The 16,673-nt window shown below is 36.0% G+C and overlaps 2 protein-coding genes across 2 annotated transcripts; one reads left to right on the top strand and one right to left on the bottom strand.

The window, feature by feature from the left end:
* Nucleotides 1–2,450: 2,450 nt before the first annotated feature.
* On the bottom strand, nt 2,451–10,733 carry eno1b (enolase 1b, (alpha)). The gene is made up of 12 exons (XM_073468502.1): nt 10,641–10,733; nt 8,415–8,509; nt 7,779–7,874; nt 7,092–7,150; nt 6,911–6,980; nt 5,777–5,910; nt 5,451–5,673; nt 5,088–5,285; nt 3,872–4,073; nt 3,646–3,754; nt 3,253–3,311; nt 2,451–2,817 (listed from the first exon to the last, which is right to left on the bottom strand). Exons 2-12 carry the CDS (start codon nt 8,497–8,499, stop codon nt 2,748–2,750), a joined length of 1,305 nt encoding a protein of 434 aa, XP_073324603.1. The 5' UTR covers nt 8,500–8,509; nt 10,641–10,733; the 3' UTR covers nt 2,451–2,747.
* A 2,435-nt stretch (nt 10,734–13,168) lies between these two features.
* ppil1 (peptidylprolyl isomerase (cyclophilin)-like 1) lies at nt 13,169–15,631 on the top strand. Its single transcript, XM_073468803.1, has 4 exons — nt 13,169–13,331; nt 13,710–13,864; nt 15,074–15,142; nt 15,337–15,631. The coding sequence occupies exons 1-4, from the start codon at nt 13,276–13,278 to the stop codon at nt 15,555–15,557; spliced, it is 501 nt and encodes a 166-aa protein (XP_073324904.1). The 5' UTR covers nt 13,169–13,275; the 3' UTR covers nt 15,558–15,631.
* Nucleotides 15,632–16,673: the final 1,042 nt, after the last annotated feature.

Genomic DNA, 16,673 nt, shown 5'->3' with positions numbered 1-16,673 from the left:
ACCGACAGGAAGAGTCCTGCTGCTGCTGCTGCTGCTGCTGAGGATGATCCACACGTAATGCAGGACAGTGGTCACGATACAACATACAGTACTGACATATTGTCCGTTTTGTTTTATTTAGTGCTAAAAATAAATAAGTAAATAATAATAAATGCTAATAATGATCATTTTCATTCATTTTTGACTAGCATTGTGACTTTGGACTCGTGACAGCATTTAGTACACACACTTTATTTACACACTAATCACTCGATTGTCTGAGGAAAATACAAGATTAAATGATTATTAGTTGTATTCATGTACACAATAGTTTAAATAAGCTACAACGACAATAAAATCCTGCTTTCACATCAATGCATTAGTAGTAATAATATTATTAATGGTTATATAATAGAATAACAGTCACCGGGCCATTTTTCTGCACTGAGTACTTTTACTTTTAATATTTTAAAGGTGCACTATGTCGTTTTGTGGAAGAAATTTTAATCAGATTGTTTTGTTATACCTAAACAAACTGACCTGAAAGGACAACACAATTTCATACTGTTTTACTTTGTTTATATGTGGCGGACCCTGCCACCTTTCTAGCTTCAAACAGTGCTCTGGGGACCTTATTTTCCTCTGAGAACAGCTTGTTTATTCAGTTATGGAATAAATTAATATTTCTGAGTTTGTATTATTACCTCATTAATACCATAAATATTACAATCCTGAGTTTAAGTTTCTTCTCCAAAACTACATTGTTCGTTTGTTGTTATTATTATTATTATTATTATTATTATTATTATTATTATTATTATATCAAAAATGAATAAAAATAACTCACATGGTGAACTCATGTATAATTCAATATTTTGCTTCTCTTAAACATTATAAGTTGAATTTAACATTTTTGTAACAGCTCACAATTACACTACACAGAATTAGTTAGGGATATGGATGCTTATATGCATGTGTATGGATATGCAATAAAAGTCAAAGTCACAATTGTGTCACATTATTTTTGGGGACCAAAAATATTCACAAAACACAAAATAAAAATTCAGATATATCACAGAATAAACACTCAGGTGAAACAATAAAATATCCCAATATCCCTAACTAATTTTGAGTAGTGTATATAAAATCATATAAAACATATTCATTAACTATATGTATGATAAACATGTAAAATAATACAAGAAATATAAAATGATAACATAAAATCAGACTATTTATTTCTTCAATATGATTTGATGACGTAATTCAGAACTTTAATTGCAATTTTAATGTATAGTCTATGTATATGCATATATGTGTGTATCACACACACATTACAATATATATATTACATTATATACACTTTATATTGACACTGTAATTATACTGTGCAATCATATTTAAATATCAAATTTTTATCATGTTTTATATATATATATATGTCTTTATAGTCTCTGTATGTATCCTTATTTAAAGAATATATACACATACATATAGTATATAATTCTTGAAATTCACAATGTGAAACTATGCTGTGCAATCCAATATCTATGTGCAATTATATTTTTATTCATGTAATTTGTGTACACTATGTGTGTATTACAATTATGGCTGTGATTATCCAATTGTCTGTCTTGGTCATATCTGTATGCTCAAGGTGAATTAAGTGTATATAGCCTTTCTTATTATTATTATTTATACTTTATTTTTCTGTGACTCTATTTTGTCTTGCTTTGTCCCATTTCATTTTTTCAATCACTATCATTCAATAATTTTTCCCCCGTTTTTGATCAAACAGTTCACCTCTTACAGCAGCTCACCCCTGAGCTGCTGTAAGAGGTGAACTTCCTCAGCGAGCGATCAATAAAGTCTTATCTTTACACGTTTTTTCCGCAAGGCTAATGAGACTGAAAATCTACAAACCAACTGATTACCTGTCATTATCTGTTTAATTATTAGCAGAATTTGATAACCAATCTATTTAGCTGGAAACAGGTTGTACTGTGATATGCAAGTTTTTTTGTATCAACCTGCAGAGGAGCTTGTGACATTTTAGTCCCTGTGTGGCAGTAAAGACGTTCAAACTCTTCATATCTACACTCAAAGCTCATGATGGCATAATCGGATTAAAGTCAAGCCCCTTTTCAAATATACACTAACAACTGTACAAGCTTGAGTCTTTCTGCAAGGGAGATGATTTTAAAAGAATGCAAGTGTGTATGTTAATGAGACAGGTAGGGGGCGTTAACAGAATCAAGAGCGAGAGATAAAGAAAAATGTCACTTACAAATGATTACAAAACTACAATGTTTGAAGATTTAAGAAATATGAATATGTAGTTAACACAGTCAGATTCAACGCAGTGCTGTTCTGATTTGTTTGTTCCCGTCTGTCATCTGATACACAGAAACATCAGAAAGAGACTGCCACAGCAAAATAAAATGAAACATAACACAAACAATCACGACACATTCTGTCACTAAGAAAACTTTTTATTAACTCCAAATTGTCTTTAAGTGCAGCTTTCGTCATTACAGTGTTGTAAATATATATTACTCAAGTTATAATCAGGTCTATTATTTTATTCCACATTAACAAAGAGCACAGTATACAGTAGAGGGCTTGATAGTCAAGTTCTCCTAATATGTTCATTACCACAGTTAGAATATGAGTAATTCTACTTTAACCATTATTGCTTTGCTGTGTTTTCCATTACTACCCAATGTGTTTTCATGGATTTGTATGTAAAGTAAATGCTGTCCATCCATTTACTTATTCAGTGGATTTCTGAAGTTTTTTCCAGCGAAACGAGCCGCGTCCCCCAGTTCCTCTTCAATTCTACAATAGAAAAAAAAAAAAGTTAAAAGTGAATTTCTTTTGTACAGACAAAAAAAATAAAGCTTAAAATCATTACAGCACAAGTTAGTGAGACTCCCTTAAGACTATTTTGCCCAAGGACAGCGCCTTACAACATGTACCTTTATCCATCTTTATACACCTGACTTCATAAAGCTTTTCCGGAAGAAAACTTCTCATAAATCCAACCAACATTCTTACAAGGCAGACTATTACTTTCATCAACATAGATGTGAGGTCATTAGGTCACAAAAAACCAAGCTCATCCCGGTGAAGTACCAAGTTTTTGGTGAGATTCAAAGTGAGTAGTGGCATTGACGCACAAAAGATATTGTAGGGATTTTAATTCACAAATTAAACAATTACACATGCAAGGTCACATTAAAATGCTCCATTTTCTATAAGGATCAGACTTACCTCAGAATTTGGTTGTATTTGGCCAAACGCTCAGAGCGACAGGGTGCCCCAGTCTTGATCTGTGTGACAAAATGTATATAATGATTTATACATTATATAAAATTATTTTTTTTGTTTTCTTATGTAGCACAAAGGACTTAAAACTCAATTTCTTTCATTTCAATTTGCTGTTGTAAAATGAAAATAATAAATGAAAATAAAAATAACCTCGAACCTTTAATATATCTATCTGTGCTAAATGTCTTTTACTCAAAGTTTATGAAGTGGAAATCATTTCCCAAAGTGTACAGTGACAGTGGAGATAAATCCATGCGTTTTTAAGTAATTGTCCCATTTCTCATCTTCTCAAAAGGACACACTGATACAATAAACGCTTTTAATATCTGAACTTACCTGTCCAGTGCACAGGCCGACCACCAAATCTGCAATGAAGGTGTCCTCAGTTTCACCAGAGCGATGGCTGACCATCACACCCCAGCCATTGTCCTGAGCCATCTTACACCTGTGCAGATGAGGCACGAACATCAACTTCTAGACATTATAGATCATTGTGTTGTAAATATTCTAGTATTTAGTTGATCTAAACACATCCCAGACTTATTTCCAAGTGTTGACTCACGCTCGCATAGACTCTGTAACTGTGCCAATCTGATTGACTTTAAGCAGCAGACAGTTGCAGGCCTTCACGTCCACAGCCTTGCTGATGCGACTAGGGTTGGTGACTGTGAGATCGTCTCCAACAACCTGGATTTCTGTGCTTCCAGTGAGGTCGGTCCAGGCTTCCCAGTCGTCCTGGTCAAAGGGATCTTCGATGGAAACCACTGTGAGTGACAGACAGCAGATATTTCTCATCAGGTGAAACAGATGATCAGGATGGCTCTAACTGAAAATCTGATTTTGTTCCATCAAAGTATTAAATAATATTTCTGGTGTATTACAGCTTGAGTTGTATTTCTTTGGGTCATCATTTCAGTCACTCACTATAGTAACTGATCAGGACAATAGTGTTTTAACAAAATTCATTCAGTGCATCTGTAAACCACTGGCAGTTAAGATTATTATTGTGGTATAGGATCTTGTGAAAACTCTATATAAATACAGGTTTCATAACTGAACTAATTTGGTGTACAAAGTATAACATACGACGAGAAAATCTTCTTCCAGAGGGGAAATTCAGGTGTTACAGCAGCACACGGACAGAATACAGACTAACAGATAAATTATATAATATAAATTAACCAAAACACATACCTGAAGACGGTGATCTAACAGTGGTGACTTGTTCTTAAATTTGGAGGGTGACTCCTCTATCTTTATTTTTGTAAAGGGTTATTTTTTATTTCAAACAAAGAAGATTGTTGTGATAAATATTCATTTGACTTAAAGCTTTGTTGTTGTCATTGTTAGTCAAAGGACAAATCTGTGTTATCTACATTTTGGCAAGTGCTTTGATCAGGTTTCACTTCTTCAAAAATGAGATGACTTTCAACCTTCTTGTTTCCTCTCTCTTTTCTTTTTCGGAATCTCTTTAAAACTGAGCTGCAGCCCAAGATGCAATGTGCTTTATCTAATTGAAGATTCAAAAAAATGAAGTTAAAGTATAAAAGAGAAACTACGAATGTTCTTGACAGCTTTCCAAGGATGAAACAGGTGTTTGATGCTGTAAAGCTGTGTTGACAGTAGCACACTATCGATTTGTCTAGCCCTCTTAGAAGATGGAAAGTTTAAAGCTAAGGATCCCTTTCCTTCATGAGGTCACATTACCTCTGTATTGTGTGTCCTTATCTCTTCCTGCTAAATAATGTTTAAAAAAAACCAAAATGTCGGGAGGTTACCTGGATAATCCTTCACAAAGCTCTTGTAGAGATCAGCCAGCTCGTCAGGAGTGATGTAACGGCTCGGGTCATCAGGAGACTTGAAGTCCAGGTCGTATTTTTTGTCCCTGTAGAATTCAGACGCTGCAACGTCCATGCCGATCACAACCTCATCTGTGTATCCTGCTTTGGCAATGGCCTCCTTTATCAACTCCAGAGCTGCAGATTTAAACAATACATATGAACAGATCCATTTTATTTATCATGATGAATGGTATGAAAGTTGTATCAGGAGCATTTTTTGTTTTGAAATGAACCTGAAAGCAGTGCTCCTAAGAAAGCTTAATAAAAGTAGCTCAAACAAAATAATTTGTCTTTACAGACCTTCCTTGTTCTCCAGGATGTTTGGAGCAAAGCCACCTTCATCGCCCACATTAGTGGCATCCTGGCCGTATTTCTTCTTTATGACATTTTTGAGATTGTGGTAGACCTCGGCTCCGATGCGCATGGCCTCTTTGAAGGTGCTCGCACCAACGGGCAGGATCATGAACTCCTGCATGGCGAGCTTGTTTCCTGCATGAGAGCCGCCGTTGATCACATTGAAGGCCTGGTGGAGGTGAGAGAGATGAGAGTCGTGACTTCACAATGAAATGGACGGGAGAAGAGACAGCAGGAAACTGATGTATGTAATTTGGCAGACAGATCCTCACCGGCACGGGCAAGATGACCTCGGGGTTTTCTGCAAGGTCAGCAATGTGACGATACAGGGGGACATCTTTCTCTGCTGCACCAGCTTTGCAAACAGCCAGGGACACACCCAGGATGGCATTTGCTCCGAGTTTGGCTGGAGAAAAAGAAGATATCAACAACGAAATTGTAACTAAAGAAGGTCAGTCACTATATCAGCCCTCTCGCTAGCAGCATCAAGACTACCTTTAAGAATCTTGGTATTCTTTTTGTTTGATTATTTGAACTATGAACCTCATGTCACTCATTCAGTCTTGTTTCTTTCAGTAAAGCACTATCAGCCCAAAACATGGAGATTCTAGTAAAACCTTGATCTTGACTAGTTTAGACTACTGTAACTCCCTTTTTACGCGCATTATAGTCCTCTCAAACTCGTCTTCTATCAGTCCAAAATGCATTCCGTACTTTAGACAGAATAATCAGTCTAAACTGAGCTTAGTAAAGAGACAATTGTATCCAACGACTGATGGACTTCTTAAGTGAGAGAGACAGAAGCTGCACTACTTGTCTCTCTATTTTACTCTAATCTTGGTCAAGGACAGCTGCACTGAGCTGAGAGACACAGAATAGAAGGTCACTAACTAAGAAGGAAAATTCCTTCACATAGCGCTTTTATAAATACTCTGTTTGCCTTTAATTGTCTTTATTTTGGATGTGTGCTTTAATCAATCATACATATATATGGGTACAATTGTATGTACAGTACTTGAATTTTGTATTTGCGTACTCTATCCTGTAGATGAAGCACTTTGTCACAGTGTATTTTAAAAAGTGAGATATAAAAAATGTTACTATGGCCATTTTACAAGATAGACAGATAGAGCGACAGATAAGCACATGCATTAAATTTTATGGGACATGCTTCATAATGGCGCACAACAATGAGGTACAAAATAAGTAAGACAGTTTTCAGAGCCAAACAATAAAAGTTTTTGACTGGCCAAGTTGGTCATCTGACCTAAATCTAACTTTCAATTGATAATTACTGATGGCAAAAAGTGGCAAACAAGAAGTGAAAACAGCTGCTTCACAAAAAATCTGTCGTATATGGTTGGTAAAGATTAATTGGCCATAAGAGCATGACTATCATCACTTACATTTGTTCTCTGTGCCGTCCAGGTCAAGCATCATCTGGTCGATTCTCTCTTGCTCGACCACAGATACCTCCTAAACAGATGAGAACAAGTCAGGAATGATTCACATCAGCAAAATATTCATGGAAAAAGAGAGAAAGAGATCCAAAAACACACAGGCAAAGAGTGTGAATCATTGTCTTACTTGGCCAACCAATGCAGGCGCGATAGTTGAATTTATGTTTTCTACAGCCTTGGAGACTCCTGTGACAGACAGATTAGTGCGATTATTCTTTAGCAACATTATGGGCAACTCTTGTAGAGCCGATAATATAGATATATAATCAGAAACGCATGCAATTTTATTTTTTTACATACAGAGAGGCATGCATTAGTATAAATTATATTTTTTTAATTACTGGTTTTTGGTTAAGAAACATACTTTTATTCAACTTTTTTTTATTTCAGAGTTGAAGCATCCACAGGCTGACCATCAGTAGAGGAGTGAGAGCATGCTTATCTGACTATTCACGATGCACACCAAATCTTGTTGATGCCAAAAGCATTCAATGATCAGCTACAAATTGACTGACGGTGTAATTAATCGTTCCACTGTCAAATGCACAGATCTTAGTTTTTAATTAAGAGGGACAAGGCAGCAGAAACTCACTAACCCTTTCACATCTGGCAAAAAGGAAAAGAGAGAAAATGGAGAGTAAAGATGACACAGAGAAAGAAAATGAGCAAGGTATAAAATATTGTATTTTTCCAGAAATTTTATTCTGCTTCAAACTACAAAGGCAATAAAACTTGTTTATAATTGCTGGTAAATTAACCTGTCATTTAACCAATTCTTTCCAACTAAAAGAAAACACAAAAACGATGTACAAACCTTTCCCAAGGTAGCGAGACTTGTCATTGTCCCTGAGCTCCAAGGCTTCATAAATTCCAGTAGATGCGCCGCTTGGTACAGCTGCCCTGAACAAGCCTGTGAGATGTAAATGAGAGCAGAAAGAGGACACAAGAGTGGCAACATGAGAATCATTGATGATGATAAAATACATTTGAGGCAACATTAAGTAGAAATTGGCATTTTGTGCAATTTGGCGCCCCCCACAGTTTCTGAGTGAAACACCACTGTCATAAATACAAATCCCAGGTCTGTAACAATTTGTCAGACGTAATGTAGGTGATAACTACAAACAAAACTCATTACATCATAACAATGTCATATGTTGAAAACCTGTATGTTGATGTAAACATGTATGTAACACTGTGATCCTACCCTCTCACTGAAGTTACATAGAGCAGAAACAAGTGATGGGGGGCAGAGTGGCTGAGACAGAGACACCATTCACCCTGTTACAAGACACTGTACCATCAACATGATTCTAAAGCTGTTACTTAAGGTAAAAAACAAAACAAAACATAATGTTGCTTAAAAATTAGATATTAAACATTTTATGCTATCGAGGCACATTAACAAGATGTTTGTACATTGTCTAATAATTCATATATTGTTGCCTACCTTTTTCAGTGTAAAGGTCAACCTCTACGGTGGGGTTTCCACGAGAATCAAAGATCTCTCGGGCATGGATCTTGACAATAGACATGTTGTAGGACCTTGAGATAAGACAGAGAAGTTGAACTTGTTATTATCTGGATAAACATTCACTGTGGCCTGTACCATCTCTGGCTTGAGACAGAAGAATAATACAAATAAAAATTCAACACAATCTAAAAAGTATTTTTTTCCCCTTACTACTGCCGCACCTTTTTTTACACCCTTTCCTCCTTGGAGCTTACTCACAAAAATATCCTGACCTAGCTGCAAGCTTAGGCATGCTAACAGGCATGCTACCATCCTAATTGGATTAGACCTTCTCATCTGATTAATCACATGGCAATAAGGATGCAGAAAGTGCTGCATCTGTCAAAGCAAGGTTAAGCTTAAAGCTACGACTAGCCTGTGTTGCTGCAGTAAAATGTATGAATTTAAGTTTTAACACAGTCCTGGTGCTACTTTGATTATAACAGACTTTCTGCCATTGCAATGTCCCTCTGCAATTCACCACAGCACGATATCCCCAGTAATCCCTCCCCTTTGCTTGCCAGATAAACAAGTAGGCCAACACAGTGACTCTTTCTGCAGACTGGATTGCACGCCACAGACAAGAACATAAAGATAATTGCAATTCCAGTTCCATCTTCCACAATATGATGTCCGCACTTAGACTGCACCATTACACTGTAGAGCTTTATCATCAGCTGATAAGTAATCTGAATGCCAAGAAACACAAGTTGAAAAAAACTAAAGCAATTTGAATTTTATTAGGAACAAGACAGCAGGAACTAAATGTAGATGTAACTCCAAGACAAGTAAAAAACAGTGTTACAGGTTACCTGTGATTTGTTCACTCTTGGGATTTTAATATATGCAGTTTCACACATCCTTGCAAAACTCTCACTGCTAGCTATAAATCCACACTGACTGAGAATTTGTTTTATATGATTATTGTGGTTTGGACATTTGGAACTAAAGCCATCAGACAATTTGGGGCTATAATAGATGTAGAGTGTAGTCAGAATTAGGCATACACACATACAATGGGCCATTAAATTCCAAAAACATTAAACGCATATGTTCTTGGGCATCATCTTTGTAACAATGAATGGGACAATAGTTATCGCAGGCTGCAATTAAAACACCGATGACAATATGATAATCATTCCTGAATATCTTTTATCAGGATAACCGAGATAATCGTGAATATCCTGACATGAGTGACTGTCTGTCTCAATTGTATTTCATGTGAAAGTATGTTCACTAAAAAAGACGTGTGTCCTATCTGCGATGCAATATAAACATTTGTTTCGTAATGTAATGTACGGTCAAGCGATTCCAGTATCCTTAAGTGCCATTTTAGGTATATTTTGAAGATTATCAGAATATATCTGGAGATCATGACATGAAATTTTCATATTGTCCCATATCCATTTGTAACACTAGACTCAAATACTGAAAAGTTAATACAGGAGTACCAAGAACAGTTGTAGTTCCTGTATGAAAATGAAATGTAAAGGCTAAACTTCAGCCTTTTTATATTTTTCATAGGAACAGTACAATGAGATTAAAATAGCTATATAATTATTTTATTTTATTTTTTTGAAGTTTTTACGTTATATCTACAAATTGCTGGAACGCATGCATTTTCCTAATTCACTTTGCATAGCAGCTATCCGTCAATATAGATCACTATCATTATGGGAAATATCCCTTTATCTTGAGTTATTCTTCGTCTTGGAAATCATTGATTGACACACAAATATCGATTTAAGGTCCACTTACTAGTGGAGAGAAAAGCTAGCAAGTAGCCATCGAGTTTGTGCGTCTTATCCACATGCACATCAAGTTTACATTCTCGCAAAGTAACGTTACTGCTGTTTGAGATTTGGCTGCGATAAAATACTTTTACAAAACTAGCAGGACACAAACTGTAAAACCACATTAGTAGTGGGTCATTAAAGCTTTGAGCAGAAAATGAACTTCGTCATCTTTTATCCTGACCTCTAACACGTTTCCGGTTGCAGCATAAACTTTAACTGGTTTGATAAGCCAACATTAGCTAGCTAACTGATGTCACGGCTAATCGTCACACGATAACAAGAGCCTGTTCACAAACTGCACCCACTAAATAAACAAACAAATAAAACATTAATGTTGACAAAGAACAGGGCAAATTGGTGTTTCTACCTTGCTGTCAAACGGTGACAAGTTCAGACCGATCAGCGGAGAGGAAGTTGAAGTGTTGAAGAAGCGAAGACGCTGCTGATTGAAGAGAAGAAGAAGAGTTTCTTCTTCTACTACTTATGTATTCCCGGCACGTTCTGGGCATTGTGTGCGTGTTGCTGCCCCCATCGTTTTTAATGTGAACTACACCAAATGAACATAACACTGAGATGGATGAAACGGGGAGGTTTTTTTGTGTGTTTTGTCTGCAGTTTATCCACCCCACGAAAGCATGGTAAATATTTTTATGCTCACTTAAAATATGGAGTGTTTTAAAGGCAAAAACGACATCATAAATAATTATATAATTAAATGCTTAAATACATAAATCAATATTAATTTATTAAATAGCTATGCATAATTATTTACATACAATTTATTGTATGATTTATTGCTTTATAAATATATAATAATATAACAAGATGTATAAATATATTCAGTTTTGGTGCTTAAAACCCACCATACAAACAAATTTCAGCTTCATTTTTTAAACAAATAATCTTGTAGGTGACTTTCTTGTTGCCCTGTATGGTACAGATAGAACAATTAGACATTTAGTTGATAAGTCAACGGACAAAATTAATGAAGTAACTATTTAGCATTTTTTATTTTTCATTTTATAAAACAATAATGCCAAAAATGTTATGTTTCTGGCTTCTCATATGTTAAGATTTGATGTTGTTCCTTCTCCTCCAGGACATTAAATTAATTATAGGCCTATTTGATTTTTGGAGCGTTGGTCAGACAAAACAAGACACTTGAATATGTCGATTTGGGCTCTGAGAGGTAAAAGTTAAGAGTTCATGAAAAACGTGTAGTAGGAAAGTGTGAGTGTGAGATATCTATGACTACAGTTTGATGAGATAAAAATCAGTACATGTAGAGCACAGTAGGAAGGTGTGAGAAAGTAATTAATGTGAGGTCCTGGGATGAAGACAGACATGCTGCAGGACATGATTTATACCACTGTGTCTGGCAAACTGCTCTGTAAAACCTGATATCCTAAAAGCCTGCAGGTGAAAGCAATGAGGTATGATATATGATATATAATGTTAACCCCCAGGTGCTCACATTACTTACTGTCTCACACCTTCCTGCTGTGCTCTACATGAACTCTCAGTTTTAATCTTTCATTAAACATCTTCACTCTTGCCTGTACATGCACAAACTATGCATTCCTTTTTAACAGGTACAAGAAAATTTCAAATTTTCCATTGCCACTTCTCCCCATTGCACCATCATCAGGAAATACATTAAATCAAACATCTTTGGGTTTTGGACTGTTGATCAGAAAAAACCCCCAAGACAATCATGACATTTGAATTTGTTGACTTAAACTCTGATGAATATTTTTTACTCTCTTTAATTTAGAAAATAATCAACAGATCAATCAATAATGTGAAGATTCTGTTATACAGTTTCACACTGAGTCAAGATGGAGTTCAGATGAACAGTCAAAGGTCCCAAATTCTGCGATAATAGTCTTTACACTAACACTTTCAGGGATGATAAGGACTGCAGCTTGATCTTCATTTAACTGTAAAAGAAAAATGTTGTGTTTGGTGAAATGTCATGTTTCCTGAAATGTGGCGAATGTTGAATAATGTACCTTTCATTCATCTACATTTATTTGATGACTTTAGTATTTTATTAATTTGCAGATTGCATTCGGCATCAAAACCAGCCAAAGCAACGCATTATTAATTTCATTTTTTGTATCATTAATGAGATTAAAAAAACAGTGATCGCGATAATCATAAAGAAAACTGAATATTTGATACGATAATCGGACAGGGCGATAACTGATAGTGTATAGTATCAGTGTTGTAAACAGTGCCCAAAAGTCATACTTGAGTTAAAGTAAAGATATAGCGTTAAAATATTATCTTGGTAAAAGGTATCTGATACTAAATGTACTTTATCAATCAAAAGTACAAATAAAAGTAAATCATACATATATTTATGTATTTTATTATGTGTTGGAACGTGTATAGATTACTGGATCTACAGCATTTCCAGTTGCAGGCAACATAAATTACTTTGAATATGTGAAACCTTGGCTTTGATACAACATGTAATCTGCAAAGTAACTGGTGACTTTTAAGTTATTAATTACATGTAGGGGAGTAAAAAGTAACCCACAATATTTACCCCTGAAGGAAAAGTACTTCAGAAGTGTACATAAGTAAAGTACTTGCGTCAATATATTATATACACACACAGTATATACATAAATGGAAATATATGTATAACTTACTTTTACGTGTACTCTTAGAGCCTGAATCTACTTTTACTGAAGTACTAATCGTATGGTTGATACTATGATTTAACCAAAGTAATATTTTACCACGATATTTGTATTTTTATTGACTTTTTCCAACACGACTTAGCACTGAAGCTGACACGTGATTTTGGTCAGTAGGTGGCAGTCAACTGCTGCTGACTTCCTCCCACATGTAGAGGAAACGAGCGGGAAACCACAGAAGAAGAAACTCCCCCTTGAAATGAATTGAATGAAAGTGCTCGGCTGATAAAACTCTTACTTTATATTCTATCAGACTTGTTTAAAGACTATTGAAGGCTTCGGTGTGGAGCGATAATGTCAGGGGTACCTCCAGACACATGGCAACCGCCGACAGTGGCTCTGGACACGACGTAAGTTTGTTTATTATAATCACTGAATGCTAACTCAGCTAGCTAGCTAGCTAGCTCTCAGTAACGAGAATGCAGTTAAGCTAACTCAATTAGCGTTAGCTCTTTGGTGATGTTAGCAGAGCGTTAGGCTTGCTGGGTTACGTTTGACGATGCTGAAATATCTTCTGCGGCTTTGAATAATCTTTAACACCTCGTCACTGTGCTGCTGACTGTGTATGTATATGACGGAAACAGCAGGCTGGTTTGGTGTGGATCATTTTAGTTCAGCCACATGAAGTCACAAACCGCTTCAACTCTAATATTTGGACCAAGACTTGTGTAAGGGAGCCTGTACTAATCAATTGAGCTGGATACTAACACTGAGCCCATGCATTGCAGGATGGGGACGGTTGTGATGGAGCTGTACTGGAGACATGCACCAAAGACCTGCAAGAACTTCGCAGAGCTGGGCAGGAGAGGCTACTACAACAACACAAAATTTCACCGCATTATCAAAGATTTCATGGTGCAGGGAGGAGACCCTACAGGGACAGGTAGGTTCATCACATACACTATACTGGATATCCACACAGGGACCGGTTGTCCACGCATGTTTGTGTTCTTTTTACCTTCAGGCTTCAGGCTTGTGAAAGTTTTCTGGAAAGTAAATATGTGATTTGGTACAAATTATACGTCAGATGTGTTCAATGAGTACAGTGCAACCTCTGCAGTCAGCTGAACATGTTAAAATGTGAAGTTTGTCTACAGGCAAGCATACAGTTCATCACAGTTTCAGTTAGAGAGGACAGTTTCTAGTAATAATCGAATGAAGGATGACTACTTACAGTTTGTCTGGATATTAACAAATGTTTTTAAACTCACCAAACTCAAACACCGTATATACACATGGTATTAAAATGAAATCTGCATCTGGATACACTGACTAGATAATAAACAATCCGATCTTGCCTGTGCGCTTACACCTGCTGTTTTTAATACATTCTCGTCATCCTCTTTGTGATGGGATGTATATCGTCTCCGTGTAAATGAGGTGGCTGCAAATCAGCCCCAGACAAATCAGGGTTTTGTGAGGTGTTGAGTTAATGGAAACTTTATAAACTTTGTCACACTGTCTTTGAATTAAAAAGTATTGAGACATGTTGTGCTGGTTTGTTGCAGAACCTGCATGTGGGCCACTCCATGATTAGATAAAATATGTTCCTTGTTAACCCCAGATCAGCTGCATAGATGAGCTCACTGTTGCACACCCAGTTATGTCTTACTGTGTAGCATTAATTTCCCACCTGTATTGCTTTAGTTTTCACGCATTTAATGGCATAAAATAGAGGTTTAATCAGCGACTTGAGACATGATTCTAAGCTTTCTAGATCTCTAAATTTGAACTCATATTTTATGTTAGTTAAAAGCAAATATCTGTATCAATGTTATGATGTGTACACATTTCAGCATGTTGGATGCATTGCGTTTACTCCCACCTAAAATCTGAACACAATAAGAATCAGACATCCCAGCTGTGGTCAGGCAGACCTGATCACATTTTTCACACAACGTCTTGTGTAGAAGCCCATGTTCATACATTTGTTTGGCAACATATCTCTTACAAAATCAGAGTTCTGTGCTAACACAACAAGTGTGAAGCGAGGACACACTGGTCTCTTCAAATAAAACATGACATGTTCATTTATTCAGTTACTTCGCCTGCAAGAAAACCTGTGGTTTACTGATCTTTGGTCTCCCTACAGGTCGCGGTGGTGCCTCCATATTTGGTAAACAGTTTGAAGATGAGCTCAACCCAGAGCTAAAATTCACAGGTAATAACAGTGGGAAAATCCCAATTGAATATAAGGTGGCTATAATAGAAGGCTCCTGCACACTTTACAAAAAAAAACGTAGTAGTATGTCTGTTGGTACTGAGTCCTCAAGTCCTTTTGCTGTTAGTCCTGTAACAGCTAAAAGTTACAAATTTTTGATTGTCTCACTCTCATATGATTTGTGTCTCTGTTAGGAGCTGGTATTCTGGCAATGGCCAATGCAGGACCAGACACAAATGGAAGCCAGTTCTTCCTCACTCTGGGACCCACTCAGTGGTTAGATGGAAAACACACCATCTTTGGAAGAGTCTGTCAGGGGATGGCAGTTCTGAACCGGATTGGGATGGTAGAAACGGACGGTCAAGATCGGCCAGTCGATGATATAAAAATCATCAGAACTAATGTAGCCAATTAAGCAAATACCGATTGTTTCCTGTTTTTTTACACTGATTTCTTCTTTTTTTTTTTAAATAAATGTTTATAAAATTTTTCAATGTGTTGTATTCATGTTTCTTAATTGCATAACATGACTAGTGTATGGAAATGTATCTGTGTTATCATAAAAGTATTGCACTAGTATAGAAAGTTTTTAACCCAGCCAAGTGATCTTTCCATTAATTGATCAGTTGTTTGAAAGAAAAACAACAGAAATTGTTTAAGTAATTTTTCAAGCAAAAGTACTAAAAAATCATTTGGTCCAGTTTGATACCATTGAGAATTTCTTGGTCCTTAACTGAATTTCTTAGACATAAAGATTTCTCAAGATGTCACATTGGACTCTATTTTCACAGTTTTCTTGTGCTTTATAGACCAAATAACTGACTTATCGAGAAACAATCGACACTTTAATCGATAATGAAAATATTTGTCAGTAGGGCTGAATAACAGCTCAACAGTAGCACTATCCAAATCACAGATGCTGTACATTTTTGACAAAGGTAAAAATGTGTCACAACATACCTTAGATAAAGCACAATGTTGCTACACAGTTGTTTCTTTGGTACAGACCTCAGCAAACACAGCGTCTTCATTTTTATATTTTCCAGTGAAAATGTAACCCAAAAATTACTATTAATTAAATAATAATGAATCAATAAACTAATATATTAAAATCATATTGCAATATGTGTCAAAAATAATTGCAATTTAATGTTTTTTTTTTCTTATGGTTCAGCCCTAGTTGTTAGTTGCAGCCCTACTTTAAAGTGGAATGAAGGGATAAATCAAACATCGGCTATAACTGTGTAATGCTAGAGGGCTGCTATTAAACCTTTTGATTGATAAGCACTTGGAAAGACACAAGAGTGACTGAAGTATAAATAGACCAGAGTGATGTAAGGAAGAAAAAGTCCTTCAGTTAACAAGCTTTATGAGGTGTGATCCAATAATTACTTGGGTAAGATTGACAGTTTGGTTGGTTCCCTGCTCTGGGTCACATTTTGCATTGAATTCACGAGTTCAATCGCAAAGTGCCAAAATAGTTTGACAAACATTTTAAAGAAATAAACAATAGCTGCACAGCTCAAATAGC

This window comes from Pagrus major, chromosome 6 (genome assembly GCF_040436345.1).
Source record: "Pagrus major chromosome 6, Pma_NU_1.0".
Classification (NCBI taxonomy): domain Eukaryota; kingdom Metazoa; phylum Chordata; class Actinopteri; order Spariformes; family Sparidae; genus Pagrus; species Pagrus major.
This window is presented reverse-complemented; position numbering and strand designations above follow the sequence as displayed.

What these genes read in the sequence shown, in the direction of transcription:
- ppil1 (XM_073468803.1), top strand. Translation starts at nt 13,276, where the DNA reads ATGTCAGGGGTACCTCCAGACACATGGCAACCGCCGACAGTGGCTCTG. An exon ending in ACAGTGGCTCTGGACACGAC is followed by an intron (nt 13,332 to 13,709) that starts GTAAGTTTGTTT and finishes CATGCATTGCAG; the next exon opens with GATGGGGACGGTTGTGATGG. An exon ending in CCCAGAGCTAAAATTCACAG is followed by an intron (nt 15,143 to 15,336) that starts GTAATAACAGTG and finishes TGTCTCTGTTAG; the next exon opens with GAGCTGGTATTCTGGCAATG.
- eno1b (XM_073468502.1), bottom strand. Translation starts at nt 8,499, where the DNA reads ATGTCTATTGTCAAGATCCATGCCCGAGAGATCTTTGATTCTCGTGGA. An exon ending in CGCCTGCATTGGTTGGCCAA is followed by an intron (nt 6,981 to 7,091) that starts GTAAGACAATGA and finishes TCATCTGTTTAG; the next exon opens with GAGGTATCTGTGGTCGAGCA. An exon ending in AAATACAACCAAATTCTGAG is followed by an intron (nt 2,818 to 3,252) that starts GTAAGTCTGATC and finishes TTTCTATTGTAG; the next exon opens with AATTGAAGAGGAACTGGGGG.